Source organism: Podarcis gaigeae (genome assembly GCF_964106915.1).
Source record: "Podarcis gaigeae genome assembly, chromosome: 3".
Taxonomy (NCBI): Eukaryota; Metazoa; Chordata; class Lepidosauria; order Squamata; family Lacertidae; genus Podarcis; species Podarcis gaigeae.
In genome coordinates, this window is record NC_139680.1 from 107,426,352 (window position 1) to 107,444,809 (window position 18,458).

Consider the following 18,458-nt stretch of genomic DNA (forward strand, 5'->3'; position numbering starts at 1 on the left):
CAGCCAAGCCAGTTGCCTTTCCCAACATTTAACCTTTTTAACTCTCTCAGTTTAAGAAAAAGAAACAGCTTTTAAAGATTTCTTTAAAATGCTCTCTTTTTCTGCCAGCTAGATGCCTCTCCATTGCTCTTGGCCTTTTTAACCTTGGAAAGAAGATCTGGCTCATTTTACTGGGAGGCACATTGGTATTATTTTACTATTTACCCTTGCCTTTAATTGTGTTTTCTCAGTCTGCAAGGGCAGCATATGTAATTCTCCCTTTTTATGACTTTGAGAATTGTTTTTCTACTATAAATCAATGGGGCCCCCTTGTCTTAGGAGAAAAACCTCTTGCCAAGGTTCTTTCTGCCTGGCATGAAACATTTGAAAATCTAAGCCCATTTAATTTAGGAACCTGATCAAGATATAAGCCAATATAAGTCTTGATTAAAAATGCAGTCTATATTCAAATGCCACATTCCCCCCTTTCAAGCTCAAGGACCTTCATCCCAAGTGTCCTTGATAGCTTGACCTTCATCATATTCCTGAGGTAAAGCTCTGTATAGGGCCATGATATGAGGTAGAGTTTCATTTGAAACCATCTTGCTAATTGTACTTCTAAAACATGAAATGATACATGGCATCATACACAAAACCATTACCACTACTGTCAAGAAAAACAAGCAAGACAATAGTATCCCTTTGAGTCCTGTGACATTAGGTAACCAATTGGTGAGCCATCCCATATCCCATCCTTCCCATGTTTGTACTGGGACATGTGCTATATTCTCCATCTTTGTGGCCAACACACGGATTGCCTCACCATTATCAGAAATGTTAAAGCAACAGGCATTCCCTGTCAAGTTCAAGACTCCACATAGGCCTCCCTGCCTGGCAAGTACATAATCCATTCCCATTTTCAGCTGCAAAATGGCGGCTCTACTTTCATCCAACTGTTGTGCAATAAGTCTCAAACTCTGGGCCGTTGCATTGGTTACAAGTTCCACTACTGCTTGCAATCGAATTATTCTGTTTAGATTATAAATAGGATCCCGTGCCCCTTGTATGAGCTCACCAGGATTCCAGGAGGCAGGATCATAATAGGCTATAATGCGCTCTGGCGGCCAATCATCAGTACCGCTCCAACTTTGGGTACTTCCTCCTGCTATATGAGAAATATCAGCATTCCTTCGTGTTCGCCTGGCCGAACTAGTGGGCATAATCCACATTGGTGGTAATACCCAACCCAAGAAACAAGTCCCACTCCATTTGGAAGGGAGCTTTTTGTATGCCCATTCTCCACATATCCACCACAACCATCGGGTCTGAGGTTTTTGGTACGTGGAGTACAGAAGGCGAAATACCAAAAGAGGTAGAGAGTTCACAGTGCAGTATGTTAGATTGCCTTTTTCTGTCACAGTTATGTTCCACACCACTTTCCATGCGTGAATAAAAGGAGGTGCACAGGGCAAGGTATTCCGAGTTCGATAGGTAGTACCGTGTGCCCAGGTATGACTATTCTTAATATAATCCCAAGTATAGTGACAATGAGAAGAGCCTATCATGGGAGAATCAGCTGCATCTGATGATTTATGTACACAGAATTCCCCTTGTACAGGTATAACTCGTAATGGTTTAGTTGAGTTCCATCCGGGGAAATTCTGTATTTCTGTTTGGTGTGGCATTTCGCTTACCATACCAATGGCATCTAATGGTATCGGTAATAAGGGCATACCTCCCTCTGAATCATCTGGCCCAAGAGAGCAAACAAGGCAATTGGTCCTATTTGCAACATTGGCTACCATCTCAGCTAAGCCTACCCACATATTGTGGTCATGGCTGAATCCATATTTAGCCAATTTGGTCAGATTCAAGGACCCTTCCCCTTCCCAAGGGATCAGGATTAATAATAAAATCATGTTGATGTCTAGTATATGCATTCCTTCCACAAAAGATTACCTTATTGTGATAGCAAATAATTATTAGCCCCAATATAATTCCCCCAGTGACAGAAATGGGGAACCACCAAGACCAAAACATATATCCCGAGGATCCCCAATGAGTAATATCTCTGATAATTGTTCCACAAGGGGGCAGTCAATCAATTGTATTAGAGAATCTTTCCGTTCACAGTTGCTGGTTCAGACGCTCCTCAAGCTTCAGGCGTGCGCAGGTCAGCCAGCTTCCAGGTTGTGGCTGCAGCAGGCCGGTCGTCAAATGTTGCCCGTGACCTAGCCCGTTCCCGGTAGGGCTAGATACAGGGGTTTTTGGAGAGAGTTAGTTTTAAAGGATTAGAGGGGTCACCTTTGCACGTCCAACTGCCTTCGGACTTCTTCAAACGAGAGTGATGAATCCAGGGGGTCACCTCAGCTACCTTCACCGCTGTTGCAGTAGAGAGCAAGACGGTGTAAGGTCCACGCCACTTTGGTGCAAGTGGATCACGTTTCCACTCTTTCACCCATACGCTATCGCCAGCCTGGAACTGATGAATCGGCTCGGCAATGCTGCACGGCGTGCGTTCGAGGGCCCACCTGTTAAGAGAAACAAAAACACGGGAGAGAGATTGCACTTGTCCCTGTGTCACATGATCTCCTATTTGTTTAAGGTCAGCTGGAATATCCTGAACAAAGGAGGGCGGTCTCCCATACAGGAGCTCAAAAGGTGACAACTTAAGTCTTTTTGTGGGTGCACACCGAACACGAAACAGTGTTATGGGTAACACATCTACCCATCCCAATCCCGTTTCCTGGGTTAATTTTGCCAATTGGGTTTTCAGAGTCCGATTCATTCTTTCAGTTTTCCCTGAACTCTGAGGCCTATATGCTGCATGCAGTCTCCATTTTACTTGTAGGACTCGACATACATCTTGTACTACTTGATCAATGAACGCTGGCCCATTATCACTTCCAATGCATCTAGGTAATCCAAACCTTGGGATCAATTCAGTGAGGAGTCTCTTAGTTACCTCTCGTGCCTTTTCAGTTCGGGTGGGAAAAGCTTCAACCCATCCGGTAAGAGTATCTACAAACACAAGGAGATACTTGAATCCCTTAGAAGGGACCAGCTCTGTGAAGTCCACAATTAGGCTTTCCATGGGGACATATCCCACATGCTGAATTCCAGGAGGTTGTACTGGTCCCTGCCTGGGATTGTTTTTAGCACAAAGAACACATTTCTGTGAAATGCAAGTTGCTAATTGTGATAGATTAATAATATACAACTTCCGACTGAGACTCTCTCTGGTTGCAGTACCGCCAAGGTGAGTAGATTCATGATAATTTCTTACAATTGTGCCTGCTAGATGATGAGGTACATAAATCCTATTGTCCGGCAGGATCATCCAACCGTCCTTCATAACCGCTCCTTCCTGTTCAGCCCACTTCCTCTCTTCTGGGGTATAGTGAGGTTTAACTTCTTCTGGAACTACCTCTGGTATGAGGGCTGCTATAAATCCTCCCACAGGCTTTTGGGCTGCCTCTCGGGCTGCTTTGTCAGCAGCATGATTTCCTCTGGTTATTGGATCCCTTCCTCGTCCATGACCTTTGCAGTGCATTACAGCAATCTGTTCTGGAGCCCATACTGCTTCTAACAGGATTTCTACTTCAGGTCCATATTTCAAGGCCTTCCCGTGGGCTCCTATTAGACCTCTTTCTTTCCATAGAGCTCCATGTGCATGCAGGGTTAAGAAGGCATATTTAGAATCAGTATAGATGTTTGCCTTACATCCAGCTGCCAATTGCAGAGCTCTAGTTAAGCCTATAAGTTCAGCTTTTTGTGCTGATGTGCCAGCAGGCAAAGCTTCAGCTTCCACAACTTCCTCATTGGTGACCACAGCATATCCTGCTCGTCTGGCACCTTCATGAAGGTAACTGCTACCATCCGTATAATATACAACATCTGGATTTTTCAATGGTTCATCTTTCAGATCAGGTCTACTGGAATAAACTTCATCCATTACTTGGAGACAATCATGTGATTCCTCATCATCTACCTCTGGTAGGGGCAGCAAAGTCGCTGGATTGAGCATATTCACTACTCGTAGATGAATCCTGGGATTTTCACACAATAGGCCTTGGTATCTAGCCATCCTTGGGTTCGTTAGCCAATAACTACCCTTATATTCCATGAGTGTCAGAACAGCATGAGGTACATTCACATACATCGTCTGGCCGAAGGTAAATTTATCAGCTTCTTTGACAAGGCTTGCAGTGGCCGCTACTGCCCTTAGGCATGGAGGCCATCCTTTTGCTACTGAGTCCAATTGTTTAGACAAATAAGCTACTGGGCGGTTCCAACTTCCTAATCTCTGGGTCAGGACTGCAGCTGCAATCCCATTCTGTTCATGTACATACAGCTGAAAGGGTTTTTCCGAATTAGGCAATCCAAGGGCTGGGGCCTCCATAAGTCGTTGTTTGATAACTAAAAAGGCTTGTTTCTGCTCAGGTCCCCATACGAATGGGTCCTTTTCTGCACCTCGAGTGCTTTCATGTAAGGGCTTGGCCAGACTGCTGAAATCAGGTATCCATAGTCTACAAAACCCTGCTGTTCCCAGGAATCCTCTAAGTTGTTTTCTTGTGGTAGGTTCCTTGATAAGGCAAATAGCTTCTTTCCTCTCTGGTCTCAATGCTCGTTGTTGGTGTGAGATGTCAAAGCCCAAATATTTGACCTTTTCTAAACATAACTGTGCCTTTTTCTGGGAAACTCGGTAGCCAGCTTCCCAGAGCAAGTGGAGCAGTTCCTCTGTCCCTTCTTTACAGGTATTAAAATCCTTTGCCGCTAGTATAAGATCATCTACATATTGCAGAACCACCTTTTCTCCCGGTATTGAGGGGTAACTTGTTAGATCCCTCGCCAAGGCAGTGCCAAATAAAGTTGGGGAATTTTAAATCCCTGGGGCAATCTTGTCCAGGTTAGCTGGCCTTTTGTTCCTGTCAAAGGGTCTTCCCACTGGAAGGCAAATATAGGTTGGCTCTGTGGTGCCAGCCGGCAACAGAAGAATGCATCTTTCAAGTCCAATACAGTAAAAAATGTTGCTTCTGGTGGGATCAAACTCAACAAGGTATATGGGTTTGGTACATTTGGGTGCAAGGTCTCGATAGCCTGGTTTACGAGCCTCAAGTCCTGCACTGGCCTGTATTCATCTGTCCCAGGTTTTCGAACAGGCAAAAGGGGTGTGTTCCATTCTGATTGGCAAGGCTTAAGCAGACCATATTTTAATAGGCGGTCCAAATGTTTCTGGATGCCCTCTGCTGCTCGCCGGGGTAAGGGATATTGCTTTACAGATACGGGGGTAGCCATAGGTTTTAGGGTTACTACAATTGGAGCTATATTCTTAGCCATTCCTGGTGGGCTATTTTCGGCCCATACTCCTGGTGGCACCTGTAGAGTTCGGAGGACCTTGTTTAATTCTGTATCCAATGTGGGTTGGACTTGCAGGGCTGACATTAGGCGCCATGATTGTTCCTTAGGTACTGAGAGGGTAATTATTCCTGCTGCTTTTGATGGCAGTTTCATTTCTGGACCTCGAGGAGTGAAGGTGATTTGGGCCTGCAATTTGGACAGCATATCTCTGCCTAAGAGAGGTATTGGACACTCAGGTATATACAAAAACTGATGGGTTAAACGATGTCCCCCAATCTGGCATTCCAAAGGTTGGAGGAAAGACCTCTTAGCTGACTGTCCAGTGGCACTTTTAATGACTACACTTTTGGATGCCTTTTTCTGCAATAGTTCTGGGAGTACTGAGTATTCAGCCCCAGTATCAATCATAAAGTCTATTAAATGGCTCCCTAATTGAATCGTGACCGTGGGCTCCTGGAAGCCTAACTTTATGGAGTCCGGTCGTTCCTAGTCTTGAGTAAAATCCTCTTCTGCCAGTCCAATGAAATTGTCTCTATTCTGTCCTTGTCCTGGTCTCTGATATCTTCCATTTCGGATCATTCCCCGTCCCCGTCCCTGGTTTCTTGGGCCGGAGCCTGGGCCTGGGCCTGGGCCTGGGCCTGGGCGTACTTCTTCCAACCTCAGGGGTTCAGGACACTCCCGCTTCCAATGACCCTCCTTCTTGCAATTTGCACATTGATTCCTTCCCAGTGGTGGATTCCTTCCTCGCCCTCTCCCTCCATTTAAGGGGCGGTGGTCTTGCTTCACTGCTGTGGCTAGCATTACCATCTTTTCCTTCTGCCACTTCTTCTTCTCTTGCTTCTCAGCCTCATCCCTATTCCGATAAACTCGGCGTGCAATGGCCATAATTTGGCTCATCAGCATCCCTTCCCATCCTTCTGATTTCTGAATTTTCTTACGAATATCAGAAGCGCACTGGGCCACAAATGTAGCAGTAATCATTCTGCTGTTTTCAGGGGCTTCAGGGTCAAAAGGAGTCCATATACGATAGGCTTCTTGCAGCCTCTCTAAAAAGTCTCCTGGACTCTCATTTGGTTTCTGTTCTACTTCTGAGACTTTAGACATATTAGTGGGCTTCTGGCATGCCCTGCGGATACCTTGCACAAGTGTCTGGCGGTAGGTGGTAAGTCTGGCCAGATGAATTCCATTGTTTGGATCCCAATTAGGATCTTCCAAGGGAAAGTTATCTTGGAGATGACGGTCAATATTAAAAATATTTCCCACTCTGGCCTGCTCACGCAAATATATCTGTGCCTTTTCAATTATGTCTCTCCTTTCCTCAGTGGTGAAAAGAGTATTTAGGAGCTGGCGACAATCTGTCCAAGTAGGGCTATGAGTATTTACTATTGAAGTCACCAAGTCCATCATAGCCTGAGGTTTTTCTGCAAAAGGTGGGGTGTGTGTTTTCCAATTCATCAAATCTGTAGTTGTGAATGGAATATATTGCAGGGTCGAAGTTCGAGGTGGCCGTGGTCCGGGTTGCCCGTTAACCAGCGCAGGCTCCTCAAGTGCATCAAATACTCTTCTAAGAGGGGCTACTACGTGATCTTTCTCTTCGCTTTGCTCTAGGGGCCTCAAATCATAGGGGATGGTATTTGTCCCAAGGCGTTCTTTTAGCAGCTTTATACGCCTGGCTGTATTGCTTGCTGACCGATTAAGGTCTCCCTGTAACTTCTGTAATAATTCTCTAGGACTTGGATGTACAGGGGTTTGGGGTGGGCAATCAGTTGTTCCACTAAAGGAGACTGTAGATGCAGGTCTATTAGGAGTCACAGGTGGAATAACCACTTCTGCTTGGGCTTTATTATAGGACTCCAATGCCTCCTGAAGATATTTATCATAATCTATCAAGGAATCAAGCTCTGTGACTCCACTCCCATTATTCATTCCACTTTCTTGCCTTGGGGTTACAACTGGCGGAGTGTTTGAATTAAGCTCCCTTCGATGTGGAGCATAGGGTGGAGGTGGAAGCACCTCTTCCTCTGGTCCCTCAAAAATGGGTTTGAGTTTATTTGGCAAGATTCCTTTCCTAGCTTCAGCTTTTACAGCCAATAATTTGCATCGTTTGACTTTGCATTCCCTTATCCATGGAGGATTTTTATTTAATGTGCTCAGCCAGGAATCTATATATGGAAATTGTTCTGGGCACCCTCCAGTTTCTTTGGCGATATTAGACCAAAGTTTGCTTACTAAATTTATATCAAAAGTTCCCTGAGATGGCCATTCAGTATTTTGTTTCGGCCATTCTAGTTCACATAACGTTCTCAAGCGCTCTGGCGTCATTTTGACTCCATATGCCCCTGAGAAGGCTTTCTTAAAATTATTTAACATACACTCAAGAGGTGTATTTTCCCCCTTTGAACCCCCAACTCCCATTGTATGGCCCTGTGAAGTATCCACTCAGTCACTCACACACACGCTTTGTGGGTTTCCTTGCCTAGTGAAGTCGCCTTACTAAGAACCGAAGTACTGCCCACTCCACACTCAGGTCAGCTACAGATTGCTCTGTACTTTCTCACACATACAATGCGCTAGATACTTCACCACACTCTACCTCCCAATTTTCCCTTTTCCTCCACCAGACCAACATCTGATGTACCCAACCACCTAGCGTACTCAGTTTCCCCTTACTGAGACGCAGAAGTTAGATCAAGACTTCTCTTCCTCCCAATTAATTGGAGGGTCAAAAATCCCTTTGTGCACTTACCCTTGGTTGGTTCCCTGTTTCCCCCGGTCCGTCGCCGCCAGTGAGCAGGGTATCAGACAGACGAGTCTTCTGCGTTCCCCCTGGAAAAATTTACCAGTGCGCGCTGGGTAAGCAGTGGTCCTCTCTCTTGTACCCTGCCCAGTAGGGCGAAGGGGCTGCGTTCCAGCAGACCACTTATCCGAGTCACAGTGGCACCATAAAATGTAGCACCCTGCTTGTGGTTAACGCTTAGCTGGAATGAAATATTCAACGCAGCAATAGAGAAATTAAAATAATAATTTATTTGTCAGACAAATAAATGAGAGGCTCAGTGGTATATGGTTACCAAGCTCTGGCCTGGCCTCTTGCCATCCTGGCCAGCACTTATATTCCCTTAATCCAGCCCCCTTTGCTCCTCCTGTGGCTGCCTCTGTCCAATCAGCCTGGTTGAAATTCCTATTGGCTGTTTGGTAGAACCAATCACAAAAGATACACCCACAAAAGATACACCCACTTCCTTGCCCTTATAAGGGAGACAAAGAGCTATATATAAATGACAAATAAGTAATAATATATCTTACATGGAATCTTAATTACCAGCTCACCTCTTGCCCTCCTTGCCCTTATTGCCTTCTAAAACAAATGTTTAATCTTACATTTTTATGTTCAACAGATGTCAAGGATCTTGAATTTCACATCAATATTGAAAGATTTCCTTCATTTGAAAGTTTCTAAACAAATGCCTGACAACCTTATATATCAAGAGTGCTTGGATGGCGTCTTCTGTCTAGCAGGGGGGCTAGGCTGGTGGCTGACTTAATTTCAGGATAAATACAACTCTTACAACCATATGAAATAAGAATCTAGCATTCCTTAAATCCTTTGCATAATTACATTTAAGCCAATATATTTAAGCTAATATATTTCATTCACTTATCATAGGTAGCCTTTTAAAAGAATAAAGCCTTTGTAAAGTAAAAAGGAACTCAGTAAAAAACAGCTTTTAAAAAGAAGCCTCTTCAGTTTACACCTCCCCCCTTTCCCCCTCCTTTCCCCCTCCTTTCCCAGCCAGCTAGATGCTTCTTCTCCAGCCAAGCCAGTTGCCTTTCCCAACATTTAACCTTTTTAACTCTCTCAGTTTAAGAAAAAGAAACAGCTTTTAAAGATTTCTTTAAAATGCTCTCTTTTTCTGCCAGCTAGATGCCTCTCCATTGCTCTTGGCCTTTTTAACCTTGGAAAGAAGATCTGGCTCATTTTACTGGGAGGCACATTGGTATTATTTTACTATTTACCCTTGCCTTTAATTGTGTTTTCTCAGTCTGCAAGGGCAGCATATGTAATTCTCCCTTTTTATGACTTTGAGAATTGTTTTTCTACTATAAATCAATGGGGCCCCCTTGTCTTAGGAGAAAAACCTCTTGCCAAGGTTCTTTCTGCCTGGCATGAAACATTTGAAAATCTAAGCCCATTTAATTTAGGAACCTGATCAAGATATAAGCCAATATAAGTCTTGATTAAAAATGCAGTCTATATTAAAATGCCACACTACTACTGCTGCTGCTGCTGCAGACAATGAAAAGAGAAAGGGCCTTTTTAGTGGTGGCCCCCTGCAAACTTGACACATGAAGCTTTCCCCTCCAAAGGCCACACCCCTCACCAGACAGGCTCTGCGCTCTCGAGTGCTTTTATCTAACTGGACTGCCACCTTGAATGGTGTACGTTAAAGCCTTTTGCTTAGGGTTGGCATACGCCCTGAATTTCCTGGACATACCAGTCGGAAGCAATGTCTGGGCGGAAATCGGAAAAAATGTCCGGGAAAATCTGGACATATGGCAACAAACCCGTATGTTCTGAGCTCCTTTTAATTAAGATGCAGAACTTTTAAATGTTTTATATCGCTGCTGGTTTTAAACTGTCCGTTTTCAAAGTGCTTTTTTAAAAAAAGCATTTAAATACATTTCGTATGAGTGTGGTGCTGGCTTCCGAAATGTCTTAACTGCTGCTTTAACTTTAATTGCATTTTATGGGAATTACGTTTTATCCTCTCTTTTTAAAATGGAAGCTGCTTTGAGAGGGCTTTGCCCTAAAAGGCTGCCAAGGAATGTTTGAAGTAAATAAAATGAAAAAGCAATCAAGCCCGGTGTGTGGTCAGGCACCTGTAAGCAGGGGGCTGACCACATACAAGACCCACAATTGCCAGAGTGGTGAAGCATATCCTCCAACATTTCTCCAAGGAGAATAGGGATGTGCTAAGGAAAAGCAGGACATTCTGGGATCAAATGAGAAAGCAAGACAAGTTCGGTACATCCCAGACCGTCCCTGGAAAATAGGGACACTTGGAGGGCCAGCACCTGTTCACTCCTCTTCCTTCGGTCCTCAGTCTCCATTATGGGATGGCAGAAGCATCCCCTCTCACAGCCCTCGTTTGTCGCGAGTTACAGAGGGTGGTTACCTTTTTCTCCTTTGAAATGCAAATAGAGCCAAAGAAGGAAGTTGGAAAAGTGACACTCTGCCCCACTTCCTCTTTCATCTCTATGTGCTTTCCAGGATCTTAGTTTTACCTGGATTCCTTGGAAAAGCAACATGTGTGTGTGTATGCAATAATAATAATAATAATAATAATAATAATAATAATAATAATAATATATTTATACCCCTGCCCATCTGGCTGGGTTTTCCCAGCCACTCTGGGCAGCTCCCAACAGAATATTAAAAACACAACAAAACATCAAACATAAAAACTTCCTGAACATGGCTGCCTTCAGATGCCTTCTAAAAGTCAGATAGTTGCTTATTTCCTTGACATCTGATGGGAAGGTGTTCTACAGGGCAAGGGCAGCTACCAAAAAGGCCCTCTACCAGGTTCCCTGTAACTTCGCTTCTCACAGTGAGGGAACTGCCAGAACACCCTCAGTGCTGGATCTCAGTGTCCAGGCTGAATGATGGGGGTGGAGATGCTTCTTCAGGTATACTGGGCCAAGGCTGTTTAGGGCTTTAAAGGTCAGCACCAACACTTTGAATTGTGCTCGGAAATGTACTGGGAGCCAATGTAGATCTTTCAGGACTTGTGTAATATGGTCTCAGCGGCCACTCCCAGTCACCAGACACATTCTTTCTGTCTCTTGGAAGTGGGTCTGATCCAGGGGAGAGGGTGAGGGAAGTGATCAAAAGGGGTGCTACCTACAGAAAAAAAAATCAAATGTGCTCATGAGCCTAAAATGGTTGGCAACCCTGCAACAGCCAATTCACACAGTACATTGAGCACAATCACTATTGACGTCTAGTAGGATGAGGCTGAAGACTGAGTCCTGATGAGCCAATGCAGAAGGAAAGAAAGACACATAGAGAAAAAAACTAGTCCTAGATCTATTTTGTCCCCATGGAACCACCACGTGCATTTTTACGGTTGGTCCACCAGTATCCTGTAATGCCCCAGCCCTCCAATTCCATTTATTGACTTACATTTCATAGAGTTTTGGAAGGTTGGCGAACACGTTCGATTCTATAGTTCCCAAGGCATCGTTCTGAGAGATTTCTCTGTCAAGAAAAAGGAAACATCAGCCACGGTGGCCTCGCTATTTATCAGAAGCGTCAACATTACAAATGTACGTGAAAAATGAAGGGAATAACTTAAAAACGTTGCCGGCACCAAAGGATCCATAAATCCTGGACTACAACCCATTGAAACACAAAGCTGGCTTAAAAGAAAAGAATATTTGTAAGAACCTGTTGGGGGGGGGGAGGGAAAGTACTCCAGTATCTTAGATAGCATAGCGTAGCAAACATCTCCAGAAGTTTGCAGGATAGAATGCACTGGTCAAGTGGGGGTGGAGGATCACATTTTTTTGCTACTCCCCCTCTACTGAAAACTGAGGATATTCTAAGAACTGCTATTTGACTTTATGAACTGTTGCCCAAGTTTGTTTCCCCCCTCCTTTCCCCCTCCTCGCCCCCTCCTTTTCTCTCTTTTGTGACAGGTAGGGACTGCCTTATTTTAATTTACTGCATGTAAGTTACTCTGGGAGTCTTTTTGGCTGAGGAGCAGGATACAAATGCAATAGACAGACAGATGATAGATAGATACTTGAAAAATGAGCACATCAGGAAAACGAATCTCTTTGTTGTGATTATTTACTATTTACAGGGCATTTGTTATGCATTCAAAAGGAATATCCCATTTGGACCATACCAGAAGAGAGAGACAGCCAGGAGAGGGCCTGCTGCTTCCTTCTAGAAATAGCATTAGCTAGTTGTTTCTATGACAACGTGGGCAACTCTTTAGTCATGTAAGAAGAGAGCTTAACAGCTTGGCTAAGGCCATTAATTTAACAAAGAGACTGGTTTAACCGCTTCATCACTTCTATTGAAGAACCCCATCTTATAAAACCGCAGCCCTAGAGGGGACCCAAAGATGGTATCCAAACCAACCAACCAACCCCATTCCCCCAAATCCTATAACAACATATTAACTGAATAGTAGTGCTGGGCTGAAGTTTCTGGCACATTCAAGGGATGGGGGAAAACCTTTCCCAAAGTTTGCAAAAAAATCTTCAGGGAGAGGAAGTTCTAGCATGTCTATGTCTTCTTCTTCTTCTTCTTCTTCTTCTTCTTCTTCTTCTTCTTCTTCACTGAGCACCGACAATACTGCCAAAATGGCCCATGGCAGCACCCATCCTTCCCATGGGGCATTCTGTCAAAGGAAGTTGCCCTTATACTGACTCAGCTCAATGGACCACCTAGCTCAGTATGGTCTATGTTGATTGGTTTCAGGCAGGGTTCTCTCCCAACCCTACTTGGAGATGAGAATTGGCCCTATGAGGGGGAAGATTTGGTGGAAAAGGACTGGAAGAAATTTAAAGAATACCTGCGGACACATTGTAAAATCTATGAATGTTAAAATGATGTGAGATATAAAACAATATGGCATTAGTGGATAAGTGATGATTATGCAATGAGGAATGTAATAAGGAGAAAAATATGGAAATAAGACTTATTTAAATATCTTAAATAGATAATGAGATGTGAAAGGGGATAGGGATTTGCTGAATCTGATGGTAAACAGGAACACAAGGAAGGGAGGTGCGGGGAAGCCAAGAAACAGGCTTAAGAAACTCACAACTTTAAAGGGAAAAATCTGTTTTTTTTTTCTTTTTGATGTACTCTTTACTTCTTTCTTCTTTGCTTTATGTTTTGTATTGTTTTATCTTCTATATGTTTTTATGTATCTCTTTAAAATTTTTAATAAATATATTTTTTTTAAAAAAGAGAATTGGCCCTATGATCTTCAACAGGCAAAACAGATGCCCAGCCACTGAGCTACGGCTCTTCCCTCCTTGTCAAAGAGCTCTGAAGCTGGGCTTCAGAAGGAGAAGAAAGCCACCCTCCGTCACTGTGTTGGGTCCTACCCCCACCCCAAGGTGCTGTGAGGCAGAGACACATATCTCAATTAACCTTATAAACCGCATCAACGGTGAATGGGAAATGCAAAACAACTCACGACCCAACATTAACAACCTCATGTTTAAATTCCCCACTCACGTCAAGAAATGCGATTAAGTGGAAGTTCTATTGCTAATTCCACTACATTACACATTATGATGAAACGGGTAACAGCAGGTGCTTTTACAGCGACACAGTATATATCAAGGTTTTTTTGTTTCTTTTTATTTAAATAAACCTTGAATGGTAAATTAAACAAAACTTAAACACACAAACGCGCGCGCGCACACACACAGTCTAGCTACGATAAAATAAAAATAAAAATGTGTCTTTTATGTTTATGATCTGTCTCCCGCAATTCACCCAAGCTAAGCAAGCGGAAGCAGCTCTTGCTTCCTTGAATACAAACCCCTCTTAAAGGGATCATTTATTATTTCAGGCTATGCTAGGTTTTAAGTAATTATCATCTTTATCTAGCAGGAGCGAGGGAGGAAGGAAAATAGTGATGCACGGGGAGAGCAGGGTGGGATGTGGTTTCTAGAAGGCAACGTGGGGCTTGGTTTAAACATGAGTAGAACTCTGCTTGCTCTCAGATCAAAATCCTCTACCCCACTAGCTCAAATTCTTTGCCAAGAAAAGCAACACTCTTTCAACTGTCACAGTTTTGTGGTAGAGCCCCATCATTGCTCCAAGGTTTAATCTTTTAAAACGATAACTTGGGTCCTCCCTTAAAGAGACCTGAGACCTGGGCAACACCCTGTGTTGTGGGTGGGTACATTTGGTAAGCCACAACACCCGATTGGTAGCTCTCTCGAAGCTGGGTACAATCTGGCCAATGGGAAGCAGTCCAAATGGTTCGAGGGACCTATTTATGCCCATGCACGTGACCCAGAGCTTCCTCTTTCGGCACGTGCATTCAGAACACCCGCCCACCTCTCCTTATTTTTAGGGCTTTGCGCTTGACCTTGCTATGCCGCCGTGTGTTTGTCGTTGGGACAGGGGCATGGCAGGAATTTTCCTCACTTGGCTGATTGGCTGTTGCCATCTGCTGCGTAGCAAATTGCCACAACTTGCAAGGTTCCAGATAGGCTCTGGTTCAGGTGATAGGGATGGGAGAACGCTCTCGCCATCCCCATGTGAAGGGTATTCCGCTAAAGGAATCCAGGGATTCTATGGTTTGGTCAACCCCTGAGAGGGGGTTGTGCCCGTGCCTGAGTCCAGGCGGACATTTGGGTGGTGGAGTTAGCCCGTTCCCGGCTTTCTGCTTATCCAGGTGTTCACCCTGGGCTGACCTATGCTGGAACCCTGGGTCAGCGCTACCTGCATGGCAGGGAGCTAGTCGAACCAGAGCCTATGCAACCACTCACTTTCTGTAATCAATAAAGTTGTGGCCTACATTCTGCCAAAAACCAAAACCAAAATTTGAGTCAAGTGTGAATTTATTTATGGGGGAGGTTTCTCGGTCTGAAAACGCAAGAAGAGACCCATCTAGTCCAGCATCAAATTCTCACAGTGGCCAACCAGATGCCAGTGGTAAGAGCACAGGCAGGACATCAGTGCAACAGTGCTCACCTATCCTGCTATTCTCAACAACAGGCATTCAGAAACAATGCATTTCCATGGCCTGCTCCCCTTTCCATCCCTCTTTTCTTAGGGTCCCTGCTGCTTCTCTTGGCACACGGTGTCAGCATACCCCTCTCTCCATCTTTCCTAGTCCTGCACAGCTTTCCTTACCTTGATTTCTCCAGTCTTCTCCCTTCTCTCCCTCAATAATAATAATAATTTATTATTTATACCCCACTCATCTGGCTGGGTTTCCCCAGCCGCTCTGGGCAGCTTCCAACCGAATATTAAAAACAAGACAGCGTCAGACATTGAAAACCTCCCTAAACAGGGCCACCTTCAGTTGTCTTTTAAAAGTCAGATATCATCATCATCATCATCATCATCATCATCATCATCATTTATCCCCCACCCATCTGGCTGAGTTTCCCCAGCCACTCTGGGTGGCTTCCAACAAAATATTAAAATACAATAGTCCTTCAGATATTAAAAGCTTCCCTAAACAGGGCTGCCTTCAGATGTCTCCTAAAAGTCTGGTAGTTGTTTATTGCCTTGACATCTGCTGGGAGGGCGTTCCACAGGGTGGACGCCACTACCGAGAAGGCCCTCTGCCTGGTTCCCTGTAACCTCACTTCTCGCAGCGAGGGAACCGCCAGAAGGCCCTCAGCGCTGGAGCTCAGTGTTGGGGCTGGATGATGGGTGTGGAGACGCTCCTTCAGGTATACAGGACCGAGGCCTGTATACATCGGCACTGAGTAGGTAAGCACTGCCTCCAACCAAGAGGTGTGGCTGTTCCTATCCTTAGCATCTAGCTAAAGGTTTGGAGACTATTATAGTTAAGCGATATATAGTTCGAAGGTCATAAGTTTATCCTGCTAGCCAAAGGCCATGACAAACCCTTAGCAACAGTATTAATAAAATAACACAGAGCATACAACCATATAATAAGCCAACATCCATGGTGAAAGGGACCAGAGAGAGACCAACATGCTTAAATTTGAAGCCGCAACTTCAGAACTTCAAAGCGCCCAATCACAGAATGTCATTGAGGGGCAGCAGGTACGTGTGCAGCCCCAACTACCCATCAAATTTGGCCCATGTCTCTAGATTCTGGTAAGAATCTTGGCTTGTGGAGCCAATGACATTCTGTACTCTTGCTTTAGCCCTTTGCTATGGTCCTGATCCAAATTAGGGAGGCTGCCACTGAAATCCACATTAGAAAATCAGGCCCAGTCACTTCGATGGAAGATGCCACCCGACAAATCCAAACTGCAGGAGCGATAGGAAGCTATGAATTGTTTGCCATCCTTTGCACTTCAGTGAGGAGGAAGGGCAGTTGTCAGGCTTGCAGACTGGTAAAGGGGAGGTGGAGGGGGTGCCGAATCTCATTTGCCACTTAACAAACTAATTTATAGCAACCTCCCACACCAAACTCAGAATTTGTGGCGGTTCTGCCTTTTGCCAGCTGAATCGGAATGTGCAGAAACTCCATGTTTAACACCCCACCCCCAAAAAACCTTCTTGTGGCTAAGGTGTTGTTGTTGTTACATTCACTGGTTCAGAAGATGTAGATCATTTAAAGAACTTGAAAAATGAAAGGAAAATAATTGGGGTGGTGGAGGCAGCAAGGGAGAAAATAAAAATATGCCCCATTGACCATTGCATCCCTCCAGACTTGATCGTAATGCGTTATCTGTTAGTTTCCAAAAGCTGAACATTTTTTCCATCCACCCTCCATAGATACCCCGCACTGTCTCTTTCGGTGCGTGACCCAAGCATTGCCATAGCAACTGGTCTCCCAATTAGCCTTCAGCTGGTCACAATCAATATGATTAGACAAGGTCAGCTTCAGAACCAATACTATGGATTTTGTTAAAAGGCCATGGCAGATCAGAAATAGCCAGGAATAAAGGAGAGGGCAACCTAATAATTTGCCTGCGGACGTGAACACGACTGTAAAACAGTTGCACAAAATCATCACCATAACCATCATTTAGCACAGGCTTCCTCAAACTCGGCCCTTCAGAAGTTTTTTTTGGCCTACAACTCCCATGATCTCTAGCTAGCAGGACCAGTGGTCAGGGATGATGGGAATTGTAGTCTCAAAACATCTGGAGTGCTGAGTTGGAGGAAGCCTGATCTAGCAGCATGTAGATGGTTGTCTACATTATGAGTTTCCTGAATGCTTCTAAGAAGCAAATTCTTCGAATCCTGCTGTTTCTCTGCATCCAAGGGTAGACTACTATAGCTGGAATCAATGACCTCCATTTAAAGAGAAGCCAGCTGCAGCTATTTTGGGGTGTCCATTTTGCAGATGAAGGATAGGGAACCTGTAGCCTTCCAAATGCTGTTGTGCTACAACACCCATCAAGAGCCAGAGTCCAACATCTGGAGGGCTGCAGTATCCCACTCCTCCCCAGTGCTGGTGTTGGTTGGCTCCCATAGAGTTTTTTTTTGGGGGGGGGAGGTTATTGGAGACTGCAAAGCAGAGACACAGATGAGAAGTGAGGAAACCATGCCCTTGTGGCTCACACACAAAAGCAGAGGACTGGTTCAGCCAGTGCTGTAGTGGTCTGTGGTTGGAACTCCAAGGAAAACACAATTTAAGTCACTCTGAAATAGGATATTGGTGCACTCCAAATTATTTGTCCATGTGCATGACTGGAAAATCGTAGATCTTGCTGAAAAGCATCAAGTGGAGATCTGCGTTGAAGGTTGTAATGCATCCCTAATTATAATTATTAGAAGGGGCAGAGCTGAGAGGGGTTGCGGCTGTGGCTATCACAAAGGGCCCCTGAACTCAGTGGCGTAGCGTGGGTTGTCAGCACCCGGGGCAAGGCAAGTAATTTGCGCCCCCTAACCCATGGATTTGCGCCCCCTAACCCTAACCCCCAGATGTTGCGCCCGGTGCAGCCAGCCCCCCCTGCACCCCCACGCTACGCCACTGCCTGAACTTCTGAATTTGCCACTACTGTACTGGGTTCAGCCCTTGCTCCCATGGTGTCTGACTGTCCACCACAATACATTCCTATGCAATCATCATACATAATAACATCGAAACTAGAAGAGGTGGGTCTTGTTCTAGGGGTGAACAAACCCATCGGTGTTGCTCTCCTACCTGCTTTCCTCATCAATTGATAGAGAATGGTCTGTAAAAAGTAGGAAGGTTGTATCCAACTAAGCCATACTCAAGAGATGACCCACTGAAAGCAATGGATGCAACTGCATTAATTTCAATCAGTCTATTCTGACTAGGAGAAGGATGTGGGTGGTGCTGTGGTCTAAACCACAGAGCCTAGGGCTTGCCGATCAGAAGGTTGGCGGTTCGAATCCCAGTGACGGGGTGAGCACCCGTTGTTCGGTCCCAGCTTCTGCCTACCTAGCAGTTCAA

General features: G+C 44.8%; 1 protein-coding gene across 2 annotated transcripts in view; it reads right to left on the reverse strand.

Annotated features, from left to right (window-relative positions):
- Positions 1-18,458, reverse strand: part of FSHR (follicle stimulating hormone receptor) — a 99,487-nt gene that overhangs the window by 41,457 nt on the left and 39,572 nt on the right. Inside the window, exon 3 of one of the 2 annotated variants that reach the window (XM_083733342.1) lies at positions 11,528-11,602. The exons of the other annotated variant lie outside the window; for it this stretch is intronic. Within the exon in view, the coding sequence (XP_083589468.1) occupies positions 11,528-11,602 (75 nt within the window). The remainder of the gene's footprint in view (positions 1-11,527; positions 11,603-18,458) is intronic. 2 annotated transcript variants of the gene reach the window in all.